The 22,944-nt window shown below is 46.4% G+C and overlaps 3 protein-coding genes across 4 annotated transcripts in view; all 3 read right to left on the bottom strand.

The window, feature by feature from the left end:
- Positions 1-22,944, bottom strand: part of LOC114607674 (uncharacterized) — a 108,516-nt gene that overhangs the window by 62,657 nt on the left and 22,915 nt on the right.
- LOC144324986 (uncharacterized) overlaps positions 1-22,944 on the bottom strand; it is a 38,181-nt gene that overhangs the window by 10,275 nt on the left and 4,962 nt on the right. Inside the window, 3 exon segments of the mRNA XM_077916680.1 lie at positions 4,561-5,798; positions 20,607-21,466; positions 21,905-22,031. Coding sequence (XP_077772806.1) covers positions 4,561-5,798; positions 20,607-21,466; positions 21,905-22,031 — 2,225 coding nt within the window.
- LOC114607329 (zinc finger and SCAN domain-containing protein 31-like) lies at positions 7,958-15,973 on the bottom strand. 2 transcript variants are annotated; one of them, XM_028750437.2, is made up of 4 exons: positions 15,327-15,968; positions 10,744-11,380; positions 10,477-10,558; positions 7,958-8,070 (listed from the first exon to the last, which is right to left on the bottom strand). In XM_028750437.2, exons 2-4 carry the CDS (start codon positions 11,155-11,157, stop codon positions 8,066-8,068), a joined length of 501 nt encoding a protein of 166 aa, XP_028606270.2. In that variant the 5' UTR covers positions 11,158-11,380; positions 15,327-15,968; the 3' UTR covers positions 7,958-8,065. The 2 variants fall into 2 exon arrangements, with proteins under 2 accessions (XP_028606270.2, XP_077772801.1); XM_077916675.1 differs by lacking the exon at positions 7,958-8,070 and having other exon boundaries at positions 10,119-10,558; positions 15,327-15,973.

Here is a 22,944-nt window from a genome sequence, read left to right as displayed (position 1 = left end):
AGATTTGTCATTCTTGAAGAAGACAGGACAAAGGTGTTCACACAATATGCAAAAGCCGTACCTTGCCATGATGATGATGATGATGATAGGCATCTTGATCAATGGTTGAGTTTACATCACAGTCCTAAGCATTTATACCCAAAAGCAAATTCCTTTGAGCAATGCGACCAAGTGTAAAATAACAGTTTTGGATTACAGCCTTAAACTGCTCTAAATATACCTGGATGGGGTCTGAGCCAACCATGCCAAAATAGAGGCCTGTCTTGGATGAGATCTGTCTCTGTTATTAGAGCAGGCAGGTTTGCCCCCTTTTATCACAGAGATCTCCAATTGTGGGGCAGAGTTGGCTCCCCTGTTTGTACTCCCTCTGTGCACTCTCAGTCTGTTTTGCAGTTCATGGAGGCTGTTTCTACTGAACTAATAGCTACTTCTGTCCCAATGAAAGGGGCATTATCCATATATCAAGCCCTGGAGCAGGGTTTCCCAGCTGTTTTTGTACTACAATTCCCATCATCCACTGGGGATGATGGGAGCTATAGTCTGAAAACAGCTGGAGACCCAAGTTTGAGAAACAATGCACTACAGCTAAGGGTCAATACGAATACAGTAGAATATACAACTGAAATGCTACGTTTATTTTACTACCAATACTGTATTTGAGTTATTAATGAGGTCTAGTTTTATTTTGGCTTGTGTCATGAACCATTGGATCTGCTTTTTTATAGTAGCATCACTGGGCAGCTGTCAACATGGACGAATGGCAAAGTGCAGTCCTAATTGGTCCAGTCCATAAAAGCCTCACCTACCACAATCCTCACCACCACGGCTCCAGTTTTGCTTCACTGTTAAGTGATGTATTTTAGTGTCAATATTTGCACGTTCTTTTTCTTCCAATAGTGAGTGCAAAAGACCAATGTCTGTTGCGACAAAGCATCCTTCGAATGTGTATATGTACCTGGGCTTCACAGCCTAAGCTACCTCACAGGGTTAGTGTCAGATTAAATGAGGAGGGGGAGAGCCATGTAGCCCCACCTCAAGCTCCTTGGAGAAAAAAGTGGTACATAAAGGCAATAAATGAATTTCAATAGGGACAAATGTCAGATTCTGCACTTAGGCCGGAAGAACCAGCTGCACCAATATAAGACAGGGGAAACCTGCCTTGGCAACAGCACATGTGAAAAGGATCTAGGGGTCTTAGCAGACCACAAGCTGAACATGAGTCCACAATGTGATTTCTTGGATACTCGAAGCCCCTTAACATTAAGAGTAACATATCTTCATACTTCAAAATAGTTTTAGCCCATTTATTTTTTGTTGAATATTCATTAATTCGTATCCAGTTCCATAGCTTCCGAACCCATTCCTGTAGGCCAAGATGTATCATAAAAAGGTAAAGGTAAAGGTACCCCTGCCCGTCAGGGCCAGTCGTGACCGACTCTAGGGTTGCGCGCTCATCTCGCTCAAGAGGCCGGGAGCCGGCGCTGTCCGAAGACACTTCCGGGTCACGTGGCCAGCGTGACGAAGCTGCATCTGGTGAGCCAGCACCAGCACAGCACACGGAAACGCCGTTTACCTTCCCGCTAGAAAGCGGTCCCTATTTATCTACTTGCACTTGGGGGTGCTTTCGAACTGCTAGGTTGGCAGGAGCTGGGACCGAACGACGGGAGCTCACCCCGTCGCGGGGATTCGAACCACTGACCTTACGATCAGCAAGTCCTAGGCACTGAGGTTTTACCCACAGCGCCACCCACGTCCCAAGATGTATCATACTAACTTAGAAATACCATTCCTTCGATTTTCGCTTCTTCCATTCCACTTGGTGTGTCCAAAACAGTAATTCATGGGGTTTGTTCCATGAGTTGGTGTTTCGCCCTGTTCAGATTTGCTCCGGAACTGCCCCCCACGCTTGTGCCCCCTTCCCACTTGAGCCAAGGTGCACAGCTTTAACCTGAGTCTTCACTGGGGTTTTCACCAAACACCCCCTTTAGTCTGTCTGTCATCACAGAGAACTCTTATCTGAACACTTCACCCCTAAGGTAGCAAAGGAGGAGGTGTGCAGCGGAATGTAACTCATAGATAGATAGATAGATAGATAGATAGATAGATAGATAGATAGATAACTAGGGTTCCCAGGTAACTTTGTGTACATAATTTCATGCTTTCAAACGTTCCTGTTTCTTTTTTTAAATAGTTTATTTATTCATTTTATTACATTCGTACACCGCCCTTCCCCCGCAGATCTCAGGGCGATACACAACATAAATATACAATATAAAAACACCAAGTGCATGATGATAAAAACAAGAAACAAATCACGAACACCCCACCTCTTCCCCCAACTGTAACAAGGGGTAAAGGTAAAGGGACCCCTGACAGTCCCGGACGACTCTGAGGTTGCGGCACTCGTCTCGCTTTACTGGCCGAGGGAGCCGGCATTTGTCTGCAGACAGCTTCCAGGTTATGTGGCCAGCAGGACTGAGCCACTTCTGGCGAACCAGAGCAGTGCACGGAAACGCCGTTTACCTTCCCACCTATTCATCTACTTGCACTTGACATGCATTAAAACTGCTAGGTGGGCAGGAGCTGGGACTGAGCAACAGGAGCTCACCCCATCGCAGGGATTCGAACCTCTTACCTTCTGATTGGCAAGCCCTAGGCTCAGTGGTTTAGACCACAGCACCACCCGCGTCCCTAACAAGGGGTATTATAAGGCTGTTCCTTTACTGCTAATCTACCCAATGCAACACTGCTTCAAAACAACCACTACTTTCACCCTCCACCTGTCTCTACTGAAGCGACTATAGACCATCTCAGGAGAGCTGCTCCCTGCCTTGCAGGCCTTTTCCCACCTGACCTGGGAAGACTGATGGACTGACTCCAGCTGCAATGGCTGAGCCTGTTGAACAGTCTCTGTGGCTTAGGGGCTTTTTGGGTGACGGGTTGTCGCTGTCGAGTTTTTTGTATCTTTATTATTTTTATTATTTTACTATTTATTGAATTTATATACCACCCTATACCCAGAGGTCTCAGGGCGGTTCACATAAAAAGATCACAGTATATAAAACAAAAATAAAAGCAATAATCTAATAATACTCCCCCCAAAAAGAGCTACATTTTAAAAGGGTATTGGATGTTAACCAAAGGCCTTGGTTAAAAAGGACCACTTTTGCCTGGCACCTAAAGGTGTATAATGAAGGTGACAGGCGAACTTCCCTGAGGAGAGCATTCCACAGACGGGGAGCCACTGCAGAGAAGGCCCCGTTCTTGTGTTGCCACCCTCCAGACCTCTCAAGGAGGAGGCACATGAAGGAGGGACTCAGAAGATGATCTCAGGGTCCGGGTGGGTTCATATGGAAAAAGGCAGTCCTTGAGGTATTGCGCTCCTGAGCCATTTAAGGCTTTATAGGTCAAAACTAACACTTTGAATTGGGCCCGGAAACTAATCGGTAGCCAGTGCAGTCGGACCAGGATTGGTGTAATATGCTCAAACTGTCTTGCTCCACTGAGCAACCTGGCCACTGAATTCTGCACCAGCTGAAGTTTCTGAACCGAATCTTTATCTTAGATCTTGTTGTGATTTATGTGAAAACTGCTCAGTTTGGTGCTTTCAAACTCGGAGCCAATAATCTCTGACTTTAGCATTCCTAAGCCTCCCTCCCACTCCCTAGCTAAATTTTCCTTAAAACCACCATTCTACTTACTTACCACTATTACATTAATTACTTTGATACAGGTGTATACAACTTTAAATACAAAACACCAGAACACTGCACACAAACATTAAGGAGATGAACAAGCATGCACATTTTCCAAGAGTGTTACTAGAGAGCAAGTGATTAGGCATAGTGATAAGGGTTTCAGGAACCCTGGGAGACTTGGGTTCAAATCCCAATTTGGCCATGAAGCTGAATAAATGGATTTCAAATAGGACAAATGTCAGGTTCTGCAGTTAGGCAAGAAGAACCAGTTGCACAAATATAAGGTGGGGTATCCTGGCTTGCCACAAGCTGAACATGAGACAACAAAGAGATGCAGCAGCAAATTCACTTAATGCTATTCCAGGCTGCATCAACAGAAGTCTAGTGTCCCAATCAAGGGAAGTAATAGTACCAATCTATTCTGCCTTCCTCAGACCACACCTGGAGTCCTTTGTTCAGTTCTGGGCACCACAATTTAAGAAGGATATTGACAAGTTGGAATGTGTTCTGAGGAGAGCAACCAAGATCATCAAGGTTCTGGAAACCAAGCCTGATGAGGAACAGTAATGGTATTTGGGTATGTACTGAAAAAGAGAAGAGATGATAGGCATCCTCAAATATCTAAAAAGCTATCACATAGAAGATGGAGCAAACTTGTTTTCTCTTGCTCTGGAGGGTAGGACATGTACCAATGGATTCAGGTTACAAGAAAGCAGATTCCAACTAAAAATGAGGGGAAACGTTCTGATGGTAAGAGGTGAATTGGACCAGACGGCACTGGGTGCCTTCCAACTCTACAATCCTTTGATTCTACCCGATGTGAGTTCTTTGATGGGAAATGAGATGGGTTCTCTGACTGAACCTCTTTCCGCATTTCAAGCACTGATAGGGTTTCTCCCCTGTATGAGTTCTTTCATGGGAAGTGAGATGGGCACTCTGACTGAATCTTTTCCCACATTTCAAGCACTGATAGGGTTTCTCCCCTGTGTGAATTCTTTGATGGGAAGTGAGACTTTCTTTCCGACCGAAGCCCTTTCCACATTCCAAACACTGAAACGGTTTTACCTCACTGTGAATATACTTATGTCGACGGAAGTTTGTAATTGTATTAAAGCTCTTTCCACATTCCAGACACTGATATGGTACCTCCCCTGTGTGAATAATTTGATGGGAAATGAGGCTTAATTTTTGGGTGAAGCTCTTTCCACATTCCAAGCACTGATAGGGTTTCTCCCTGCTGTGAATTCTTTGATTTGAAGAGAGACTTTCCTTCTGATCGAACATCTCTGAACTCTCCAAATACTGATATGGCTTCTCCACTGTGTGGATTTGGTTGTGGTCTCCATTAAGATTAGAACCCGCAATGAAGCTCTTTCCATATTCCAAGCACTGAAATGGTTTCTCCCCAATATGAAACATTTTGTGGGAAGAGAGTTTGGCACTATGACTGAAGCTCTTCCCACAATCCAAGCACTGATACAGTTTCTCCCCCGTATGAATTCTTTGATGGCCCTTGAGATGGGAACTCTGACTGAAACTTTTTCCACATTCTGAGCAGAGATACGGTTTCTCCCCTGTATGAATTCTTTCATGGGATGTGAGATGGGCCCTCTTACTGAAGCTCTTTCCACATTCTGAGCAGAGATAAGGTTTCTCCCCAGTATGAATAGTTTGATGGACCGTGAGACCAGGCCTATGACTGAAGCACTTTCCACATTCCAAGCACTGATATGGTTTCTCCCCTGTATGGATTCTTTGATGTACCGTGAGACTGGAACTCGCATTGAAGCTCTTTCCACATTCCAAGCACTCATAGGGTTTCTCTCCTGTATGGATTCTTTGATGGGAAATGAGATTGGCTGTCCGACTGAACTTCTTTCCACACTCTATGCACTGAAAGGGTTTCTCCCCGGTATGAAATCTTTGGTGGGAAGCTAGATTGGCACTCTGACTGAACCTTTTCCCACATTGCAAGCACTGATACGGTTTCTCTCCTGTATGAAATCTTTGGTGGGAAGTGAGATGGGTGCTCCGACTGAAACGCTTTCCGCATTCTAAGCACTGATATGGTTTCTCCCCAGTATGAAGAATCTGGTGGCCCTTGAGATGCGCACGCTGCCCAAAACATTTTCCACATTCCAAGCACTGATATGGCTTATTCCCAATGGGAATGTTTTGAAGGGAAGTGGAATGGGAGCTCTGAAAGAGGCTCTCCCAGCAATCTGAATATATATATGGATTTTCCACTATTTGGATTTCGTCATGCTCTTCCTCGTTCTTAATTAGCAATTCATCACCACCTGCAACAAAGGGAGAAATTGAGTAGATATCCTCAGGAAAAAATGCAGCCCCAAATTATTGAACACTGCTCATGAAGGCTTGTGATAGAGGAAAAACTGAAGGTCTTACCCCAGGGTTCACTGTTGTTGACTGGCAATACATATTTATTGATTTTGCTTGGCCCAGTCATATAATTTGTGCCATTTCAAATGTCAGTAATCTCGTTGGTCAACCAAAAATGTGGGAAGCATAAACCAAAATAAAAAATGTGACAGAATCTACTTCAAGTTCCCTAACAACTCTGAAGGCTACATTTACAGGGCAGGGCAGTTCAGGCCAGCCTATTTAGAGTTCAAGAATACAGATAATTCAAGGGTAGCTGTGGGGGTGTCAGAATCACATAAAGATATGTACAGTGGAGGCTCGGGTTGTGAACGTGATCCGTGCGGAATGCACGTTCGCAACTCGCGTCTGCGCACGCGCGGGTTGAGATTTGGCGCTTCTGTGTATAGCGCGATTTAGCACTTCTGCGCATGTGCAACCTCCAAAACCCAGAAGTAACCCATTCCGGTACTTCCACGTTTCGGCGGTCTGTAACCCAAAAAAATGCAACCTGAAGTGGCTGTAACCCGAGGTATGACTGTATCGCATTTCAAAACAGATATTATGATCAAATGGGCAGTCTTACTGAGAGAGTTCAGGATCCCACGATTCTCCTCCATGACTTCATTATGCAGAGCTCTCTGGTCAGGATCCAGCAAAGCCCACTCCTCATCCGTGAAATAAACAGCTATATCTTCAAAGCACACCAGACCCTAAAAGAAGAAGAAAAATGTCTTGCTGTCAGACAGCATGAAGATTATCTTCCACATGTCGTTCTGCTGTTTTCTGCCTGTTAACTGCTATGTAGTTTTAATGGGATTGTTTTGCTGTACATTTTAATTGTGGGTGCTTATTTTAACGTCTCAATGGAATTCTCTTATTGCATATTTTAATGATGGATTTAACTTGGGGTAAATGGGTACACGGGTGGCGCTGTGGGTAAAAGCCTCAGCGCCTAGGGCTTGCCGATTGAAAGGTCGGCGGTTCGAATCCCCATGACGGGGTGCGCTCCCGTTGTTCGGTCCCAGCGCCTGCCAACCTAGCAGTTCGAAAGCACCCCCGGGTGCAAGTAGATAAATAGGGACCGCTTACTAGCGGGAAGGTAAATGGCGTTTCCGTGTGCAGCTCTGGCTCGCCAGAGAAGCGATGTCACGCTGGCCACGTGACCCGGAAGTGTCTCCGGACAGCGCTGGCCCCTGGCCTCTTGAGTGAGATGAGCGCACAACCCTAGAGTCTGTCAAGACTGGCCCGTACGGGCAGGGGTACCTTTACCTTTACCTTAAATGGGTAGAACTCCACGTAGTGTTCCTCAAAGCATTCTGTCTGTGCAAGTTTGCCAAATGGAGGGGTCTCCTCTTTGCTCTCCCTGTGCCCTTTTCTGGGCGGGGGAGAATCTTCCCGATGCCCTAATGCCAACTTCAAAGGGCACATGTGGGCACAGAGGAAAGCGGGGAAGCTCCATTGTGTAACCGATGGAGCTGCTTAGGTGAATCCTGGCCACTGTTTCGCATGGTTTGTCAACTGCTTAGAAGCTTTTTTAGCATTAAATGATATAAATAAAACTGAAGCTACTGATGAATAGTACTAGCAACACTCAGAAGGCTAGTGAACATGAGGTGGTTGTTCATCATTCTCAGCGCATACACCTTCTGGAATGGCATTTTAAGCCTTTGTTAAGGGCAGTTTTGACAGAAGTCAAGAGATGAGCGAAAGCGATTCGTTGAGGCCCAGAGAACCCTGTCTGCCCCCTCTCTCGGCCTCTTTCCCCCAAGCAATCCTTCTCCCTACCTGGTCTGGTTCCAGGGCTGCTGCTTCCCCTCCACCAGCATAAGAAGATGGATGAGGAAGTCTTGCCAGCATCCTTGTGTCACCTGACGGAGGCAAGTAGGAAGCCATGAGTGAAGCAGGGCATCTCTAACTACAGCTTGGCCATAGAAAAAGCCTCAGCTGCTGCATGCATGGGGCTGTTTGTAGCCATTTCGTATTTAAGCTGTGTAAAAATACATAATAATAATAATAACAATAATAACAATATTAGTAGTATTATTATTTATGCCCTGCCCATCTGGCTGGGTTTCCCCAGCCACTCTGGGTTGCTTACAGTATATTTAAAACATAGTAAAGCATCAAACATTAAAAACTTGCTGATACAAGGCTGCCTTCAGATGTCTTCTAAAAGCTGTATAGTTCGTTATCTCCTTGACATCTAAACAGAGGGTGTTCCACAGGGAGGGTGCCACTACTGAGAAGGCCCTCCCTGGTTCCCTGTTGCTTCACTTCTTGCAGGGAGGGAACCACCAGAAGATCCTCGGAGGAGGACCTCAGTGTCCAAGCTAAGTGATGGGGGTGGAGAGGCCGTTTAGGGCTTTAAAGGTCAGCACCAACACTTTGAATTGTGCTCGGAAACATACTGGGAGCCAATGCAGGTCTCTCAGGACCGGTGTTATGTGGTCTTGACAGCCACTCCCAATCACCAGTCTAGCTGCCGCATTCTGGATTAATTGTACTTTCCAGGTACAAATTCGATACCAATACTCACAAATTCGATACCAATAAACAAGGGAGTGCGCCAAGGATGTATATTGGCTCCCTGCCTATTCAACCTTTTCATCAGCGACATGCGAGCACCCCTAGTTAACTCATCTCCAAGTACACACGCGCCTAGACTAGCGGATTACCGCTGCCCACTCCTTTTATATGCGGACGACGCGGTAATTCTATCTTATACACGTGTTGGACTAACCAGAGCTCTGAAGATCTTTGCCACGTATTGCCAACTCAACCAATTAACCATCAACCATGCTAAGTCCAAGATTCTGATTTTCTCCAGAAGCCGGAGATTATACAAATGGAAGCTTGGTGGAGCAAAAATAGAGCAAGTCCTAAAATTTCAATATCTAGGAGTTATTTTTCAATACAACTTGGGATGGAAAGCTCAAATTCAACACCTACTTAACAAGGCCAAAACCCTGTCATATGCGCTCCTCCGATTTTTCTTTTCGGACGGAGCTCTGCATGTTCCCTCGGCCCTAAAGGTGTTCAAGGCAAAAGTGGTTGCAGTGCTTGCTTATGCTGCCCCGCTCTGGGCCGTGATGACAGATCTTGCTCCCCTTGAGACTCTGCAAAGCCAATTCCTACGCCGGCTCCTAATGCTCCCCCTGTGCGTAAGCAACGCAGCCATGCGACTAGAATTGAAGATCGCATCCTTAGAAACTTGCCTGTGGAAGCAAGTCTTCAATTACTGGTTATCATTGTGGCATAGATTACCAAACCATTACCTTGCCCAATGCTTATGGCGAGATGAATTCTCCAGCCTTTGGACTAGTAAAATTCATGCCAAACTCCTGAGCTATGGAATCTCTCCCTCAGATTCCCTAAAACTAGATCAAATCACTGCTCAAAGACTGATCTGTCAAAGACTGGATGACATCGACTTGCAGCAAAATTATATGCTGGGGGGAGGTGTTTGTTCGCCCCAGAACATTGGTATCACTTTAACTTATTGCGTTCCATCATACCTCTCCTCCCTTTCGACTGCTGCCCATAGACTGGCCTTCACCAAAGCGAGGTTCAACGTTTTCCCTTCCAATGTCCTGAGACATAGATTCTCAAAGGGCCAAGTCCCCGCCACGTGCGAATGTGACAAGGTGACGCCGGAGTCGCTCCAGCACATTATGTTCACTTGCCCCCTGTTCAATGTGCCACGGGCAAATTTGTTGGGATCAATCATACAGAAACTAGAGGGTACCCCACCAAAATTCCACCTTGCCCAAATCTTGCAGGATAAGGATTCCCACACGACCCTGAAAGTGGCTAGGTTCCTGGTCGCTGTCCTCTCCCAAAAGCGACGCCAAGGAGCGCTACAAGCTAATTAAGGCGTAGCATGCCTTTCCATCTTATAGTATTTATTGTTATAGTGGTATTTTAGCGACTGTTTTTTTTCTTTTCCCCAAGGCACAAGCTGTCACTTATGTGTTGTTTTTACCTGTATGGGCCTATGGCCGTAATAAATATTATCTAATATTATCTTTCCAGGTCACCTTCAAAGGTAGCCCCAAGTAGAGTGCATTGCAGTAGTCCAAGCGAGAGATAACCAGAGCATGCACCACTCTGGTGAGACAGTTTGTGGGCAGGTAGCGTCTCAGCCTGTGTACCAGATGGAGCTGATAAACAGCTGCCCTGGACACAGAATTGACCTGCGCCTCCATGGACAGCTGGGAGTCCAAAATGACTCCCAGGCTGTGCACCTGGTCCTTCAGGGGCACAGTTGCCCCATTCAGGACCACACCTGCCCACCCCGTCCCCCCAAAACAGTACTTCTATCTTGTCAGGATTCAACCTTAATCCGTTAGCCACCATCCATCCTCCAACCGCCTCCAGACATATTCCTCCTTACCCAGAGGCCTCTCTCTGGTGTCCAACGGAGTCCTCTCTACCTCAGAAGAATCTAAGGCCATTTCTGCAAACGGATCCTTTCCCTGAAAGAGGAAGGTTTAAAAACAGAGAATGGGGAGAATTAGAAAAAAGGCAGATGTAAACCCTAACCCTAAACTTCCTTGAATGCTTTCCCAAAAAAAAGGATATGCCATTATTAGAAAAATAGGGGGTACTCTCCCTCCAGTTCAGACCCCATTAGGATTATCCAGAGGCAAGTCTCTCTCACCTGCTGCTCTGCCTGCTTCCTCTCCTCTGCCTGACTCAGGAGGAATCCTTCGGCCAGGGCCACCGCCTGGGAACTGGTCTCTGCTCCACATTCCCTCACCCAGCTCTCCATCTGTGGCGGAAGGACAGCCAGGAACTGCTCCAAGATCACCAGGTCCAGCATCTCAGCTTTCGTGTGCCTTTCTGGCTTCAGCCACTGATGGTCAAAGTGGGAGAATCGACCACAAAACTCTCGGGGTCCTTCAGCCTCCTGGTGGCACAACTGCCTGAACTGCTGGCTCTGCACATCTGAGTGGAGGGTGTCCTCCTCACCCAGGATCTTCTGCACAGAGCTTTCCCAGCATCCCCCACTGCTCCCAGTTTGGATGATATGGCCTCTTCCTGCTTCAGGGCCGGCTGAGTCTTGCTCATCCATCTGTGCTTTCAGGAATCCCTCAAGAGATTGGAAGGAATCCTTTGGTCTTCTGCCAAGTTCTGTCTGTCCTAAGTAGAGCTGCTAGCAAATTCTACAAAAGGAAATACATTGTACTATAATAAAATTCATACACAGTCTGAAGAATAAAAGTTCCCTGAAGAAGAATGGAGGAGTCTTGCTAGGAAACAGGCTGGACTCCACATCCCAGACTCTGAGCTTTCTCCTACAAAAGAAAAGGGAAGATGTAATTTTCTAGCTCTTGGAAGGAATGTTACTATGCAAAATGTGCAGGTAACAGAAGGGATTTCTGTTAAATTAATCATCCTACTTGTGCCTTCCTTTCAGTGTTATCAATGATCGAATGGCGTCAAACTGAGATTGGCAGGCGACCCTCTTGGTCGTTTCAACACCCTCAGAGTTTGGAGTGTGGTGTGGCCCAAGACAGAGCATCCTGGGGGCGGTTCCCAGGTTGGGAAATTCCCTCCCCAGAGGGAAGAGTCTGGCTCCTTCCCCCCTTCACCAAGGCCTCTGACACCTGAGACAATCCAGACCCATCCTATTCCTGTGGCTGTCATTTGTTTTAACTCTTTTTAAGATGGAATTTTACCACTGATATAACTTGTCCTGGGTAATAAATGGAGCAGAGGAACAGGCAAACCTCCCAGGGACACAGAACCAGGAACATGTTCAGTGTCAAGAACCAGGAAGCAGAATGAAAATGTCACGGAAAGAGGCGGAATGGGGCAGGCCAAAGGGGGGGTGCGCTTATAATAATAATAACAACAACAAGCTTTACAACAATAACATAAAGCCTCAAGTGGGGGGGACACACCTCAAGATACGCATAGAATCTCAAGAAAGTGGGAGAGCCTGTGGGAAGTGGAAATGTTCTCCCTCTGAGATTTTGGCAGAACAAAGCACACAAACATTAGAGCATCATGAGAGAGAGAGAAATTATATGTTTATTGTTTTTCTATTTTACATTTTAGAATATTCATTTGAACAACCTTAAAATATCAGTGACTTCCCTTCTTCTCCTTCCATGGTTCAATTTGCAAAACATAAACCCCCACATATATAAACTAAACCATTCAGTATTTCATTATTACATCCCTCAGAACTTATTTACACTGTTGAATTTATCTTAATGCTGCCAGCGTTTTCAAGTTTACACAATTTCCCCCCATATATTCCAGTCTTCTCTAAATGTATACAGTATTCTTCTTGTTCTCTTATTCTATAAGTCTGCAAGCTGGGCATATTCCGTCAACTTGAGTTGCCATTCTTTTTTGGTTGGGACGTCACTAGTTTTCCATTTTGGGGCTAACAAAACACGGGTGGCAAAAGTAGCATACATAAATAACCTTTTTTGACACCTGGTAATTTCCATCTGAATTATCCCCAATGAAAAGGGCTCTAAAAGTACAAACAAACAAACAAACAAACATTTTTTCAATTCATTATAAATTATTTCCCAATACGCTTTTACAAGACCACCACATATGATGGAACGTACCCTCAGCCTCATTATATCTCCATCACTTAGCTGATTCAGTCTTGTACATCTTAGCAAGTCAACGCAAAGTTAGATACCATCTGTGAATCATTTTCAGGTAGTTTTCTTTCAAGGAATAACATGCTGTGAACTTCAAATCGCTCTTCCACAGCTTTTCCCAGAGATTCAAATCTATATTATTTCCTATATCTACTGCCCAGTGTGTCATGGAAGCTTTAACAAGCTCGTCTTTTGTTTCCCAGTCTAATAACAGATTGTACATTTTAGGTAAGAGTTTTTCTTCATTTTGTAAGTTATTTTTCAAAGTGTGAGCTTTGGTCCAAAAAACATTTTTTCCTGTCTGTTCTAAACATTTCATGTAACTGATGATATTTTAGCCAATCTGTCACATGGCTCCCTTCATTTTCCATTGACTTCAGTTTAGGTCCCCCTCTGTAAAGGGTAGCAGTTCCCTGTAAGTTGCCCATTGTCTGCCCATATTAACTCTCTTTATTGTAATAGCCTCAATAGGAGAGAGCCATAAAGGTGTTTCCCTTTCCAGCAGATTTTTATATTTCCCCCTAACTCTATACCGATTCTTCCTAAGGATATAGTTAATAAAAGTTTTATAAATCTTCGCCTTCCCATACCAAAGACACGCAGGCCAGCCGAATTTTAAGTCATGACCTTCTAAATCCAGGATGTCTGCCTCAGAAACACCATTTGGCTCAGTGTGGTTGATCTGCACCTTACATGGTTTTATTGGTAACGCAAGAGGGGGAAAACGACTCTGCCTCACACTTGACCTAAGCACAACTAACTCCAAGGGCTCCTGACTAGGCGTTTGGCCGGGAAATGTGGACTGTGACCTGTTAACTCTGCTCTCTCCTGTTTCCCCCTTTTCTGGTTTCGATTAAACCAATCATGAATGAAGAACTCGTACACTAATAATGATCCAGGTATTGTAGACGTTCCCATAAACTTATTCTGCGATTTTTGTGATGCACAGATGGCAAGAGAACACTCCGTCTATTTATTTGTATCCTTTATTCCTCCTATGATCCTTGTTTATAAAACCCAATAAACCAGTATTCCAAAAAGGAAGGAAAAAGACAACACACACTCCCAGGTCCCCATATGCGCGGCATCTGCAAAGCAGGATTATCCCACTTTAGAGAGCACTGGCTTCCTCCTAATTAAGAATCCTGGGGTCTGTACTTTCTTAAGGATGCTGAGAGCTGCTAGGAGCCACTCCCCAAGTCCGCTTTAACAATCTGTCCTGTGTGCAGGGAATTCAGGGAACTATAGCTGATGGGGAGAGGGTCTCCCAGTAGCTACAGCAATGGGGGGAGGCTGCCTCTTTCACCCCCATCTCAGGTTCCTTTCCTCTCCTGCCTTGGATTCTTGGATGGTGAGACCTCCAGGGCTTCTCAGCGGGGCTTTCTGTTCAGCCTCCAAAGATCCTGGGGACACCTGAAAGGCTGCATGTGTCAAAGTCTGGAGAAGACCCCTGTGGGATGAATGGGTGGTGGGGAAAGCTTTCCTTCTAACTGAAGAACAACGGAGGGTTGGCTTGCATCTGGAGGAACTCAGCATCAGAGAGTCCTGCGGGATCAGGCCAATGGGACTTCCTATTGAGTCCCCCCTCCTGTTCTTACAGGGGCCTCTTCCAGGAAGCCCCCCAGCAAGATCTGAGTGCAAGAGCAACTTTCTCCCTGCCTGTGGTTTTCCAGCAACTGGAGTTCAGAAGCATCTGAACTGAGGTCCAGCGCTGAGGGCCTTCTGGTGGTTCCCTCCCTGCGAGAAGCCAAGTTACAGGGGACCAGGCAGAGGGCCTTCTCGGTAGTGGCGCCCGCCCTGTGGAACGCCCTCCCATCAGATGTCAAAGAGAACAACTACCTGACTTTTACAAGACATCTGAAGGCAGCCCTCTTTAGGGAAGCTTTTAATGTTTGATGTATTACTGCATTTTAATATCTCCTCCTCCATCACTTTGGTAGCAGCAACTAGCAGCAGATGCAGAGAATCTCCATCCTGGCGAAGATGCTTCAAAGCTCACTCTGGGACGCACAGAACTGCCACCCACATCCCCCTCCCTCATTTTCTTCCGCAGGGACCCGCGGACTTACTTAGTCCGACGAGCTGGGTGGCAGGGTAGCCCCGCACCCAGATTTAGCCGTAACAGCCTCCTCCTCCTCTTTGGAAAGCCGTCTGGATTGGTGCCCATCCCATCCTCCAGTGGGAGGGAGTTCCCTCGGTTTAACTCTTTGTCCCATGACGCAGCTCTTTCTTTTGTCTGCCCTCGACTGTCCAACACTGGATGGCAAACGTCAGGCTCTCACTGTTATTGTTCTGCATATGTTTTGCGCCCGACTGTTTCCGTCTGTCTAGTCTACAACCCCCGCAGACAAGTGTGACTGATTCACAAATCTGAAATGGGCTGATCTGCATTCCATTATGTTCTCCCCAAAATGGCAGCGTCTTGCCACCGTGGAAGAACAGAGTTGCAGAGCTCCTGCACACTCGCCCCCTCCCTATCTTTGCAGAGAGGAAGCGGGGAGGACCCTCTGCTTCCTGACTTGGGGGGCCCCCCATTGCCTCAGCTGAACAGCCCCCCCATGCCTCGTTCCCCTGCAGCCCTGGGACCCCGCCCCCGCTTCTCCCCCAGACTCACCAGATCCCGGAATGCGCCACGGAGGCAGCGCTTGCGCCGCAGACAAGACAAAAAGCACCAGCCTCCCTTTGCAGGGACGGGCTTTGCAAGGAGGTGCTTTTGCTCCGAAGGACCTGCCCCCCCCCCCCCCGCGCGCCTTTATTTCCTCTCCTCTCTAGTAATCCAGCTCTGCTCCGTTTAACCCTTGGCAAGCCGAGGGCACCAAGCTCACCCCTCTTCTTCCTCTCTCCGAAGCAGATCCGTGCATTGCGCACACCCGGAGGAGAGGCTTTATGGGGGGGGGGGACCCTCCTGGCTGGGCTCTGAGCTGCTCCCCCCCTTGGCCAGAAACAGAAGCAGGAGCAGCTGGCAGTGGGGGAAATCTGTGCAAGGATCAGGGAACCCCTTGCTAGAATCCTAGAAGAAGAGAGGTGGAGGGGAAGGAGCAGGGAAGCCCTCTCTGCAATTTGGAACACCAGTTTGCAAACTGTCACCATCGACCTGCTGAGCTTCCGCAAGGAGGGCACCTTCAGCATCATCCTCATCCTCATCTTTAATTTGTATACTGTCTTTCTATCTTACAGTACTCAAGGTGGCTTACAACCTGAAGAAACAAAAAATGTACATCTTATAACAATCTAATGCAAGGTAAAAAGGTGATAATAAAACAAAACTTTAAAACAAGCAACCTACATCAAAAAAGAACATTCAACGATCATTAAAAGGTAAAGGGACCCCTGACCATTAGGTCCAGCTGTAGACGACTCTGTGGTTGTGGTGCTCATCTCGCTTTCTTGGCCAAGGGAGCCGGCGTACAGCTTCCGGGTCATATGGCCAGCAGGACTGAACCGCTTCTGGCGAACCAGAGCAGCGCACGGAAATGCTGTTTACCCTCCCGCCAGAGCGGTACCTATTGATCTACTTGCACTTCATGCTTTCGAACTGCTAGGTTGGCAGGAGCGGGGACCGAGCAACGGGAGATCACCCCGTCACGGGGATTCGAACCGCCGTCCTTCTGATCGGCAAGTCCTAGGCTCTGTGGTTTAACCCACAGCACCACCCACATCCCTTCAACGATCATTAGAATAGTATAAAATAATAATAATAATAATAATAATAATAATAATAATAATAATAATAATAATAATATCAACATATAAAAGTTAAACAGAAATCCACTCAACACTTACACTAATTTCTAAACTATAATCAATAAAACAATGGCAAGCCACAGTATATAAAATAATACAATGCAAATTGAGAAGCAGAAACCAGAGGGTGGAGCAAGGCAGGTGGAAGGAGGCCTTGCCTGGTGGAGTCTCCCCCCTCTCCTCTGGGACCTGGCTGGTGTCTCCTTGGAGCGACCTCCTCTCCAGGTGCCCATTGGACTCATACTGACCACGCTGGCCCACAACTGGACAGAAGTGTAAGGATACCTTGAGGTGGTGCGCATGCTGCTTCTCAGCCCAAGTGCTCAGCACAGCTTACGGCAGGGTTTTCCAAACTCCCACCACCAGAAGCCACTTGGAAATTTCTGGCCACTTAATGATTTCATTCAGTTTATTGTAGCTTTTGTGGCAGGATCCCAGAATTGTAGAGTGGGAAGGGGCTCTGAAGATCATTTAGTCCAACCCCCTGCAATGCAGGAATATGCAGCTGTCCCAGAAACCACGACCTCAATGTTATCAGCCCCAGGCCCTGGCCAATGTTCTCTGCTAGAGGCTGCATGATATTTAATTGTATTTTTTTTATTGCTCCTTTTATATCTTACACATTGCAGTTTTTCATATTCCACAAAATTCAAAGTGCAATGCAATATAATATGCTGGATAAGAGAAGGAACTAAAATACAACTAAAAATCAATATGAATATTTACTGGGATAGATGTAGCGTCCCCCATCTTCATTGACAAAAAAGCAGGAACTATTTGTCTTCTTACTCCTCACTGAGATCTGCCAGAATGAAATATGCGAACGCCACCTCCCAATATCTCAAGGGCTGCCTCATGGAAGATGGAGCAAGCTTGTTTTCTGCTGCTCCGCAGGGTAGGACACGAACCCATGGCCTCAAGTTACAAGAAAGGAGATTGTGACTAAATATCAGGAAGAAGTTGGTCTGCCGTGTTGGTCTGTCGTAGTCAAAACAAAATTTTAAAATTGCTTCCAGTAGCACCTTAGAGAGCAACTAAGTTTGTTATTGGTATGAGCTTTCATGTGCATGGACTTCTTCAGATAGACACGAAAGCTCATACCAATAACAAACGTAGTTGCTCTCTTAAGGTGCTACTGGAAGGAATTTTCTTACCAGGAAGAACTTTCTGGTGGTAAGATGGTGGTGGATTTTGCTTCCTTGGAGGTTCCCCTGAGGAGACAGGTGAGGTTTCATAGCCAGGTATCAGATGCTCACCAAAGGTTTTCCAGCTCCACAATAGTCCTACCCCACAAGGTTGGCGCAACCCCTAGAACCTTCTGCCTGGGAAGAGATGGAAGAGATGAATGCTCTGCACCAGAGCTTTTGTCCTATGGCTATTCTTAATGCCAAAGAGGATTCCCCCACACACACACACTCCTCTTCCAACCCTCTCCCTCTAGGATGGGGTTGCCTACTTCTTGCAGAGCCTTTTCCCCTGCTTGCTCCTCCTCCTGTTCCTGACCAAGGAAGGGAGCAGCTCAGAGGCCAGCCAGGAGGGTCCCTCAAAATAAAGCATCTCTGGCTGTGCGCGATGCACTGGGCTCCTCTGGAACTCCTGCTTTCCAGCGGAAGAGATGGGTGGCCTAGGTCGCCTTCTTCTTCTTCTTCTTCTTCTTCTTCTTCTTCTTCTTCTTCTTCTTCTTCTTCTTCTTCTTCTTCTTCTCCTCCTCCTCCTCCTCCTCCTCCTTCTGCATTGGGGAGAAGGGGGAGTCCCAGGGTAATAGGGGTATGTGCATGCAGGGCCTGTTCACACACCTTCCAAGTGCCCCTATGTTCCAGGGTTGTCCCTGATTTAGAGAAGCTGTCCTGGTTTCTGATTTTATCCTGGAATGCCCCCTTTTCCCTTAAAAGGGATCATTAAAAGGTAAAGGGACCCCTGACCATTAGGTCCAGTCGTGGCCACCTCTGGGGTTTCGGCGCTCATCTTGCTTTATTGGCCGAGGGAGCCAGCATACAGCTTCCAGGTCGCGTGGCCAGCAGGACTAAGCTGCATCTGGCGAACCAGAGCAGCGCACAGAAACGCCGTTTACCTTCCCGCCAGAGCGGTACCAGTTGATCTACTTGCACTTTGACGTGCTTTTGAACTGCTAGGCTGGCAGGAGCCATTTTCCTTTAGGACGTCCCTATTTTCATTGGAGATGTGTCGGAGGGAGATGGAGCTATCCAACCCCCAAATCCTGCATAGGGAAGCGTTTTTGCTTAACGTTTTATAATGTTTTCATATATGTTGGAAGCTGCCTAGAGTGGCTAGGGCACAGGATCCCTATTTGAATCAGTGAGATGTTGGGGTGTATGTGTTTTGCCCATGCATGGGGGGACCCTGAAGTCAGGGAGCAGAGGGTCTTGCCCCCTTCCTCTCTGCAAAGCCAGGAAAGGTTCAAGGTAAGTTTCCTTTCATCCACTTTGGGGAGGGGACCTCTGGGTCAGGACAGCAGTGTAGCCTGAGTTATTGGCGCCCACTCCGACAGAGCCAAGTGGGGCAGCCTGCCCACTGGCACAGCCATCGCCCCACAAGTGAGCCCCGACAGAACGAGCTCCATTGGCCCCATGCCCTCAAGGCCCCGTTCCTCCTCCCTGGGGGTGCCCTGAGGACTGGCTGCATGTAGACAGACATAAAAATACGCAAAAAGTGAAAACGGAAACCTGACTCATGCAATAAATAAACAAGGAAAATGGAGGACCGAGAAAAGAAAAGGCTTCTTCTGCAGCGCAGAGTTAGACCTGGTTAGGGCGAGGAAACAAGCTGGGAGACGGCTGGAGGGGAGGAAAATTATGGTCCAATGCAACCAAGGCTGGTGAGGGTTCCTCATGGAGCCTTCCTGGTGGCCGGGAGGGAAGCAAGGAAGCAGACTTTGCCGTCTCAATAATGCTCCACTTTAACTGCCATTAACCTTTTAGAATGTATTAGGCACGGTTTCTGAGTGTTCTGCATTTGTGAATCTCCCCTCTCTTACGCTGCATTGCATCTCTCCTTACCTGACCCTGAAAGTGGAACAAATGGCAGGATGTTTTAGCAGCAGAGTGTAAATCAGCTCTCCGTGAAGCTATCTGAGACCCAGGAAGAGGATTTGGGCATGCTCTTCCTCACTGAAGGCGAGGCTGCCAGGGCAATGCTGGACACCTGAGACCTGAAATGGTCTAATGGCCTGGGCACATGGGGCCACTCCAAGGTGATGGGGGCTCTTTCCTGGGGTAGGAGGGAGAGCAGCTCTTGAGAACCCCAGGGTTAGAAACCCAACCCCCCCCCCAGCCTGGTGTGAAAATTGTACTCAGTCAAACACAGTTCTAAATTAATTCCTTGACCAAAAGCACCAAAAGGCAGGAGCAAACAGGGAGATTCATCTCACAGAAATCCCTCAGTTGCCATCACATTTGGCGGGGTCACTTCCCTTCTAGGAGGGCTAGACACGGCCTGGAATCAACCCCCCACTGCTCCCAGTTTGGATGGCATGGCCTCTTCCTGCTTCTGGGCCAGCTGAGTCTGGCTCCTCCCCCTGGGCTCTCAGGAAGCCTCCAAGATATCAGAAGGAAGGAATCCCTTTAGTCTTCTGCCCAGTTCTGGCTGTCCTGAGTAGACAGACCTCTACTTATTACAGTGCTTACGACCTATTTTGATGGGCATTAATGATCCTGGCCCAACTGAACTGGCTGCCAATTAGCATCCACACCCAATTCAAAGTGCTGGTTTTGACCTATAAAGCCTATAAATTATTATTATTATTTCTAACAATTCGTGAAACCACAGTAAAACTAACAAACATTAAAAACTTCCTGATCTAAAAGTCAGATAGTTATTTATTTTCTTAACATCTAACAAGAGGGAGTTCCACAAGGCGGGTGACACTATCAAAAAGGCCCCTAGCCTTGTTCCATGTAACCTCACTTCCCACAATCAGGGAACTGGCAGAAGGCCTTCAGAAGTGGAACTCAGGATCCAGGTGGAACATATTAATCAAAGTCTCTGAAAAGTAAATTCATATACGGCCATTGTTTGGTTTCTCCCCACTGTGACGTCTTTGATGGCCTATGAGACTGGTCTTCTGACTGAAGCTCTGTCCACATTCCAAGCATTGATATGGTTTCTCTCCTGTATGAATTCTTTCATGGACTGTGAGATTGAACTTCCGATTGAAGCTCTTCCCACATTCCAAGCACTGATATGGTTTCTCCCCTGTATGAATTCTTTGATGGGCCATGAGACTCTTTTTCTGACTGAAACTCTTCCCACATTCTAAACACGTATATGATTTTTCCACTGTATGAATTCTTTCATGGGAAGTGAGACCATCTTTCCAACTGAAACTCTTCCCACATTCCAAACACTGATATGGCTTCTCCCCTGTATGAATCCATTGATGGTCTATTAAACTTTTCTTCCAGGCGAAGCTCTGTCCACATTCCAAACACTGATATGGTTTCTCCCCTGTATGAATTCTTTGATGAGCTTTCAAACTTTTTTTCTGGGTAAAGCTCTTCCCACATTCCATGCACTGATATGGCTTCTCCCCTGTATGAATCTGTTGATGGGCTGTGAAACTTTTCTTCCAGGCGAAGTTCTTCCCACATTCCATACACTGATATGGTTTCTCCCCTGTATGAATTATTTGATGGGAAGTGAGACTTTCCTTCCAGGTGAAACTCTTCCCACATTCCAAGCACTGATATGGTTTCTTCCCTGTATGAATTATTTGATGGGAAGTGAGACTTTCCTTCCAGGTGAAACTCTTCCCACATTCCAAGCACTGATATGGTTTCTCCCCTGTATGAATTCTTTGATGGGAAGTGAGATCTTTTTTCCAGGTGAAGCTCTTCCCACATTTCAGGCATTGATAGGATTTCTTCCCCAATGGATTTCTTCGGAGGGAGCTTTGACTGAAGTTCTCTCTACACTCAGAATATTTACATTGCTTCTCCATGGTGTAGACATGGTCATGGTCTCCCTGGTTCTTAATCTCCAATTCATCACCATCTGCAACAAAGAAAGAAACGGATGACAGCCTCAGGGAGAAACGCAGCCCTCAGTTATTGAACTTTGCTAATTAATGCTTGGGACACAGGAAGAACTGAAGGGAATTAAAAGTAAGGCCTTACAACAGGCTTCACTGCTTTTGTTGACAGGCATCAATGAACATATGTATGGGAACCTGAGTGTCAGGAGTGGGGCAGCAATAAATCACAAGGAGTAAGTGAAGTTAACTCTTTATGAGAAGCAACAGAAGTGTCTGCTCAGAAGTGTCAGGCCTAGTGAGCACAGCAATACTTCCCTCTGGGTCTGGCCCCTATGAGCCAGTTGTGGGGACTGAAGGCCCTGCCTTCCCACAACTGACTAAGTCTCCTCCTCTCCCAGATTCTTCCCAAGGGATCTTAAATTCCGAAAGAGATATCATGATCCAACAGGGAGCCTTACTGAGAGAGTTCATGATCCCACCATTCTCCTCCATGACTTCCTTATGCAGAGCTCTCTGGTCAGGATCCAGCAATGCCCACTCCTCGTCTGTGAAATGAACAGCTATATCTTCAAAGCATACTAGGCCCTAAAAGAAGAAAAGTCTTGCTCTCAGACAGCAGAAATATAATCTTCTACACATTGTTTTGTTGTTTTGTGTCTGTTTGTTGCCCTATGGTTTTAATGGGATTGTTTGGCTGTACATTTTAATTATGGGTGTACGTTTTAACCTCTTAATGGAATTGTTTTATTGTGTATTTTATTGATGGGTATTCATCTTTGTGTAAATGGGTGGAACTCCACCTGGTGTTTTTCAGATCATTCTCTCTGCTCAACATTCCCCCCTTTCCTCTCCCCGTCTACTGTTCTGGAGGGGGAAACCTTCGCCATGTCCTACAGCCAACTTCAGGGGTGCAGGGGGTCACAGGGAGGGGAAGGAGGGGGAAAGCCCTATAGTGTAACTGATGGGACTCATGAGGTGAATTCTGGCCCCTCTTTTTTATGGTTTGTCAGCTGTTGAGAAGCCTATCTTAGTATTAAATGTTAAATTGGTATATAAAACTGAAGCTACTGATAGATAATACTAGCATCATTCAGAAGGCTAGTGAACATGAGGTGGTTGTTAATCATTCTCTGAACTTAACCTTCTGGAGTAGCCTTTACAGCCTTTGTTAAGGACAATTTTGACAGAAGTCTGTTCAGGGATGCAGGAAAGGATATATTGTCTGATTATATCCTTATCTAACTTGTGTTAACATTTCCCTTATTTTTAAACTTTGCAGAGGACCCGTTTTGCTCAGGCTCGCTAAAGCCTCTATAATAACTGTTCTGGTATTTTCCCCTTATTCCCTCATAAAAGATAAGACATGACACAGTCTTCTACAAAAGTATAAAAAAGAGTTTGCTCACATTCAGATCCCAGAAGGCAGACTTAGCTTAGAAAAGTAACATATACCTGGAAACTATCTCATAAGGAGACAATCCCTCTGTCCTCTCTTGCC

Source organism: Podarcis muralis, chromosome 12 (genome assembly GCF_964188315.1).
Source record: "Podarcis muralis chromosome 12, rPodMur119.hap1.1, whole genome shotgun sequence".
NCBI lineage: Eukaryota > Metazoa > Chordata > Lepidosauria > Squamata > Lacertidae > Podarcis > Podarcis muralis.
The sequence above is the reverse complement of the archived record's forward strand: the minus strand, read 5'-3'. Positions and strand labels throughout refer to the sequence as shown.

What these genes read in the sequence shown, in the direction of transcription:
- LOC114607329 (XM_077916675.1), bottom strand. Translation starts at nt 11,157, where the DNA reads ATGGATGAGCAAGACTCAGCCGGCCCTGAAGCAGGAAGAGGCCATATC. An exon ending in GGAAGCAGGCAGAGCAGCAG is followed by an intron (nt 10,559 to 10,743) that starts GTGAGAGAGACT and finishes TTCCTCTTTCAG; the next exon opens with GGAAAGGATCCGTTTGCAGA.